General features: G+C 39.6%; 1 protein-coding gene across 1 annotated transcript; it reads right to left on the bottom strand.

The window, feature by feature from the left end:
- Nucleotides 1-5,378: 5,378 nt before the first annotated feature.
- On the bottom strand, nucleotides 5,379-6,320 carry LOC123947932 (olfactory receptor 1030-like). Its single transcript, XM_046014269.1, has one exon. It carries the CDS (start codon nucleotides 6,312-6,314, stop codon nucleotides 5,379-5,381), a length of 936 nt encoding a protein of 311 aa, XP_045870225.1. The 5' UTR covers nucleotides 6,315-6,320.
- Between the last annotated feature and the right edge of the window lie 908 nt (nucleotides 6,321-7,228).

Raw genomic sequence — 7,228 nt, forward strand, 5'->3', positions numbered from 1 at the left:
ACCTTAGCATATCCTGTACTATTTGGTTCCAGAGTAACCCTGCAAGAGATGATTTTTCCCATTTTCTAGATGAAAGCCAAGACTGGGATGGACCAACCCACTTGATTGATACTATGGTTCAGAGCAGACCTGGGGCTCAAGTGAGGACCTTGCATTCCATCTCCATTCTCCTCCTTTCTACCCCACCAGCAATGCTACAGGCTTTGAAGCTCTGCTTTTTTTGAGAACACATTTCTTTTTTAAGATTTTACTTATTTATTTAAGTGTGTGAGAGAGAGCACACTAGCATGGGCAGAGAGAGAGGGAGAAACAAGCTCCCCTGCTGGGCAGGGAGCCCGATATGGGGCTCAACCACAGGACCCTGAGATCATGACCTGAGTCAAAGGCAGGTGATAAGCAACTGAGCCACCCAGGCACCCCAAGACCACACTTTTGGGGTTTTTTTTTTTTTTTTTTGATAAGCATACATTTGTTTCAGGCCTCAGCATGATTTGTTTGGCATGCTGACAGGTATCACCTATCCCCAAATGTGAATTTACACTGTGTGATCAGAAGTCCGTTACGGGTTTAGTGAATTGATCACATAGACATGGCCTCCTTTTGATAAACTTAATAATTTAATGTCCTGGGAACATGAATAGGCCAGGATGGCAAAGCTTAGCAGACCGCCCTTTAACACTAATCAGTTAAAGCAGAACAGAGTGCTATACTCTTAGATTAAAGACCACAGTGTTTTTTGTGCCTATGGACACCTTAGGAACTATCTGTGGTGTGTGGTAAATATAAGAAGGAAATATAGTCCAATGTTTGTGGAAGATATTTTAACATTTTTTATGAAAATAACTCCCCTCAACATAAATAGTTTTAATTAGAATTTCTTTCCAAGTTGCTACATTATGACTACATGAATTTTACCATTAATTTTACATTATTACATTTGTAATTTTACCATTGCTGTATTACTTTTACCATTCATTTAAACTCTGCCTCTGAAAGATTTGTAAGGAAAGTTCCTCTCTAGTTTTGCTAAGGCAGATGATAAGGAAAGATACTATTTATGATACCAGCTTTCAGATGAAATAGGAGATGACAGCTACAAGGAGAGTTAAAAACGGGTTTAAGAGGAAAGACACTAAAGACGGAATAAAAACTACAGAAATCCAGAGATGAAACTAGGAGCTCTCTGTACTCTTGTCCATGTATGAGAAACCTACAGGGGTATGGCACACCGAGCAAAAGTGACGCAGAGCAGGGCTGGAGAGTGCAAGCCTGGCCGGTTCCTTGTTCTAGTCCTTCTCCTTGTAACATGCCCCCTGCAGAGGGCAAACAGGATTGACTGAAAGGAGGGGCAGAAGCTGCAGCGGGCAGGTGTCCAGGTGCCAGAGTGGTCCACGCAGCTAAGCAAAGCAAGGGAGCTCGTAGGAATAAAACATTTTCTTGCAGGACACAGACTCTCATTTTCTGGGAACTATTAGGACAGGTCAGCTGTTGTAAAGGTGTCAGAATTACTTGTTTTTTTTTTTTAAATAAAGATTACCTTTTCCTTGCTGCAGTTTTCATGGTCTTACCAGACATGGAAGTTCTTCTTAAAATGTTTGTATTTTTGTGGCAAAAAAAAAAAGAAGAGCTTGAAAGAATAGGGCTTAATCTGTCACCTTCCCATGAGCCTCAACTCCCCAAGTTCTGACATCAGTGGCTCCCTGTCTCTCTGGTGGATGGGCCCCTTAATTGTAGGCAGGCAGGAACCACTCTTGAGCTCTGAATTAACATCTTCCTACTCTACCTTACTCTCCAAAGAATGCTAGGATTGCACATCCAGGACAGAGTTGAATATTTGGGGACACACATAAGAGATTTTAAAATTCTTGTTTTTGAAATACTTACTATACATCAAATAATACAAAAGAAAATGAACAGTATTTGCCTTCTCATGTTTCCCTTTTCATGATCAACATCTAAAAAATCCTTTGGCCTATTTCTAAGCATGACAAATCAGTAGCGTACCAAATGAGGAGAAATAAGGCATTTAAATGTAAGCTGATTAAAAATTCAGAATTTATATGCAAATGAGTATAAATTTATATTTATGCATTTTATTTATGGTTTAGTTACATATTACATTTGCTAAAGGAAACTGTCTATGTGGTGAATGTTGCCAAATAACATGCATTTTTAGGATTACCATAAGGAAAATGGATTTACATTTTATTTATATGTGAGAACAGTTTTATTATTTTCACTTTCAATGAAATGTTAAACTCTGAAAATCCAATGAAAGTAAAACATTTTTATTTTGGTAACATTACATATTAAGATATTTGCTTATTTGGGGCTGAAAAATTAGTATAATTAAGATGAGTACTGATCACTTTATAAGTGAACAAAGATGCATATTCATGTTGGTTTCTCATATGGCTTAATTATTGTCATTTTAATACTACACACATGTATAGCATGCTATATACATATTTTTAATGTCAGTAGTTGATTGGATTCTGCACCTGAGACTTTTCTTTTCAACATTTGGGAAGGCATAATGGAGAAAGCTTTATGACATATTGTCTTGAGTTCTCTCTAAAAAGAACTGAAGAACTGATGACATTCACCCTTAGACCAAGCAGTCCTTTGAAGACATGAGTATAATTCATTTGCCAAGAGACATGTATTAAAACATATATCTACTTACTATTTTTTTCTCTTTCTAAACTAAACTGACATGGAAGTAGTTCCAAAAATATTCAAGAAATGGGATATGGCATGGGCCACCTAGGTGGCTCATTTGGTAAAGTGTCCTCTTGATTTCGGCTCAGGTCATGATCTCAGAGTGGTGGGACGGAGCCCTGTGTCAGGCTCTGTGCTGAGTGTGGAGCCTGTTTAGGATTCTCTCTCTCCTTCTTCCTCTGCCTCTCCCCCCAATGTAACCCTCTACCCCCCCAACCCCCTCTCTGACCCTTCGGGTGCTCTCTTTTCAAAAAAAAAAAAAAAAGTGTGCCAGAGAAAGAGAGAGAGAGAAGCAGAAAAGAAAGAAAGAAAGAAAGAAAGAAAGAAAGAAAGAAAGAAAGAAAGAAAGAAAGAAAAAGAAAGGAAGGGGTATGGCTTTTTATTGGAAACATTAATTTCTCATCTGAGTGTTGGTACTTGCTCATTTTCTTTATCTCAACTAATGGCAACCTCTTCCTATGGTAACCGTCCCTTGCCTGTCACAGTTGGTTGTCAACGCTAGCTATTACCATCTTCCCAATAGACCAACTTCCCCGATGCATCTCCTGTACTGGCCAGGTTGTGTTACATTTGTATGTGTTCCTGCCTTAAAGATGTTAGCCTCCCTTGTGGCACTTGGGTGGTGTTGTCAGAAGAGCCACCAACCCGCGGCTTTGGCTTAGGTTGTGATCTCTGGGTAATGAGATGGAGTCTCGAGTTGGGCTGCATGCTCAGCGCAGAGTCTGCTTGGGACTCTCTCTCCCTCTGATTCTCTGCCCCTCCTCCTTCCTGCTCTCTCTCAAATAAATAAATAAATCTTAAAAAAAAAAAAAAGATGTTAGTCTTCTGGGGGAGTGGGTATTGAAGAATGGCGTTCCTGCCATGACTGCATTAACTCCCTTCCCTCTGTTACTTCCCAGCCACAGGACCATTGCTGGGCACCATGTCCACCCACCCACTGGAATCAGGAATGAATGCAGAAGAGTTCAGTTTGGTTCAGCAGACAGAGCTGTGGTAGGTGTTGGGGTGCAAAGTGAACAGATCTTTTTAGTCTCCAGGAGCTCGTGCTTCAATAATCTGTCTCCTATTATCCTTCAGCATCATCCTGCCCACTTGGCTGCTCCTCTTTTGTTCGTTGTTGTGCAAGCTCTTGAACGTCCTGGACTTGCTTCACACCTTTCCTCACTTTGTTTTTTAATCCTGGTACTTGCTTTTTTTTTAATCTTTTAAATCACGGCCAACACCCTATCCCCAAGTGTTTCGGAGAGCCTCCAATTTAAGTCTTCAGAAAGCTTTCTGAGCTAAGTAAAAGACATTCTAAACATTTAACTCTTTTTATTTTTCCAAATTACTAGATCATAAGCAGCAATAAAAACCACCATAACTGAAGTGTTAATCTGGGGACAACAGGAATCCCTTAGTTTCTTGAGTAATTTTAAATTTCTATGTAATTGATTGGTGTTACATGTTCTTAGCTATTTAAAAAAATTCAAAACAATAACGACACTTGAAAACAACTTAGGGAGAAAATCTAATGGTTTACGGCAGATTTGAACATCTTAAGAATGATTTTGGATGAAATATTAAAATGGAGGCTTGGAAAGATCATAGAATGCTCCTATTCTTGCCTAAATAAAAAATTAAAAGAGATTTTTCTTGCTCCTCTCCTCAACAACAGCAAGAATTTATAGATTTATATAGATTTCTAAGAAAGTGGGACAGTCAGATCTGTGAAAATAGAAATAAAGAACATGGAAACTGTTGCAAAATGAAAGTATTTCTTTAGATCATTCAGATTATTTAAGACAATAATTTCATTTCTCAGAAACATGCATACTCTGGCCTGGTTATCTTAGGAGACTCTCCCTGTTTCCCTTTCTTGAGATCAGGTAGGACTCCTCCCTCTTCCCTCCCCACTATGCTGCACTGTAGCTGGGCTTCCCAGAGCCTAGAGAAAAATTAAACTCTGGTGGTTGAATAAATGACCACTTTGTCTCTGAAAGTAGCCTAAGCCTTATCACTTCTAATTAAACAACCAAACTCCCCTACATTTCACTGATTAAATTTTTTCTATTTTTTCCTCCCCCTATTCTTGCTATAATACCATTATATCTACTGTTCATTTTAAACGTGCAGTATTTCAACTACATTTAGATTAACTAAGCTTCTCACGCTCCGGTCTTGAAACTGAACTACCATCTATCGTAGTATGTTATGAAGAAATATGTTTCAAGACAAACAAGTGATTTGCTATAATATAGGCCATTTTATGCTGGAAAATGTTTATGCAGGAAAATGTTTCTACTAACACATTCACGTGTGGGGTTTTGTACTCAGGTTCAGTAATTTATAGTTGCACCCGGAATGTTGCTTTTTGGGATCTTTTTAAAATTTAGAACTCATATTATTACCCAATTGGTAGTCAGCCACTTCATTTTCAACATATGAAGGATGTGGCTGTTAACTATGTAGCTTGTAAATAGATTCTGATTAGTTCACGATAACTGGTCGGATTCAATATTACCTTGTCAAGCAAGTGGCCGGGTACTTCTGGTCTTTACAGAAAATTCCCAGCTGGCTGGACTGCATGGCAGCGGGCCTGCTAAATTTCAGTCGTGTTGGTTATACTGTGTCAGCATATCCTACTTCCCCAAAGCTACATTCTGCCAACTCACTCACTATGGCTGTTTGCCCTCTAGCACCTTTTTCAGGGTGTCCTTTACTTCCGTGTTCCTCAGGGTATAGATCAGGGGGTTGAGCAGGGGAATTACGAGACTATAAAACACAGAGACCACTTTGTTGGACTTCCACGAATCCCCTGCCTTGGGATGCTGCAGGTACATGAAAAACAGGGTCCCGTAGAAGATGATGACCACAGTGAGGTGGGAGGCGCAAGTAGAAAAGGCTTTGCACTTGCCTTCGGAAGACTGGATTTTTATAATGGAAAAGAGGATGCAAATGTAGGAGATCAGGACCGTCAGGAGGGATCCAGTGAGGTTCACTGCTGAGAAGATCAAGAGCTGCTTTTCTTTGTTGCCGGTGTCTGAGCAGGAGAGGGCCAGGAGAGGGGGGTCAGCACAGTAGAAGTGGTGGATGATGTTGGAGTCGCAGAAGGACAACTGGAAGGTGAGAACTGTTTGTATGACAGAGTTCAGGAAGCCGTAGGTGTAGACCCCTATCACCAACTCCTTGCAGACCCGCTGAGTCATAATGGCTGTGTAGATCAGGGGGTTGCAGATAGCCATGTAGCGGTCATAGGCCATTGCGGCCAAGAGGAAGCATTCGGTGGTGGCAAAAGCACTGGAGAAGTACAGCTGCGCAAAGCAGCCTGAAAAGGAGATGGTTTTTTTCTTCACCAATAAATTCTGCAGCATCTTGGGCCCAATGGAAGATGAGTAACAAACATCGATGAATGCCAGGTGGCTGAGGAAATAGTACATGGGGGTGTGGAGCTTCAAGTCCACCTTGATGATCAGGATCATGCCAAGGTTTCCTACCAGGGTGATGAGATAAATTACCAAAAACACCACAAAGAGGGGAAGCTGGAGCTCTGGACGGTCAGTGAATCCCATAAGGACAAATTCTGTCACTGTGGTCTGATTGCCTCTTGCCATTTTGTTCTCTCTCTTTTTGGAAAAAGAAGAAATATGGCTTCAAAATGATTAGACTGAAAATAAAAGCTTCTTACCTCCTTGTTCCATTAGCAGATGACAGAAATTTGGCTTCACAATCCCAGTGTTGAAGACTGTCATTAGTGATGGAGCTTTATTCTGCCAAAAGAGACTCAGAGAAGTCAGAGCCCATCCATTTTCTCTTTGGAGGTAGACTGACCAATTGACCTCCAGGTAAGCTGCACCAAGTTACATGCCCATCAACACTGTACGAGAATGCTGGTTTTCCCACAAACCCCAAATCTTATCAAATCTCAAACCTCTGCCACCATGATGGTGAATTCTGGGCAACTCGTGTCATCTTGATTTTTAAAAATGATGAGTAGGAGTTAATAGCATTTTCAAACAATTATTTGCATGTGTATTTCTTTTTCATGACTGCTCAATTCGGTCCCTTTGATAATTTTCCCATTAGGTTGTGGGTCTTCTAAGCATTTTATTTACAGGGACTCTCTGTTTATTAAGGAAAGCAGCCATTTGTTTGATACGTGTATTGCAAATTATTTCTTAGTTTGTCACTTGACATTGGTGTGTTATTTTTTTCTTTATGCTACTTGGTAAATTTTAAAGAGTTTGGTGTCAACTTTATCAATCTTTTTTTGAATTCTATTCTATTTGAATTCTATTCTTTGTGACATAGTTAAATAAGCTTTCCTTGATCTTGATTAAAAATTATTTTAAAAATTATCTCTTACTCTATTCTGAGCTTTATCAGATTTAATTTTTTGTTACAACCTTCGCTCTATCTGGAGTTTAATGTTGATACAAAGAATGAGGTAATCAACTCTTTTCACTTATTTACTCAAATAACTAACCAGGTGTTCTAATGCCATTTGTTGATGTAACAATTTTCCAGC

This window comes from Meles meles, chromosome 8 (genome assembly GCF_922984935.1).
Source record: "Meles meles chromosome 8, mMelMel3.1 paternal haplotype, whole genome shotgun sequence".
Classification (NCBI taxonomy): Eukaryota; Metazoa; Chordata; class Mammalia; order Carnivora; family Mustelidae; genus Meles; species Meles meles.

Bases quoted from the DNA above. Each gene is read 5' to 3' on its own strand.
- LOC123947932 (XM_046014269.1), bottom strand. From the start codon at position 6,314: ATGGCAAGAGGCAATCAGACCACAGTGACAGAATTTGTCCTTATGGGA.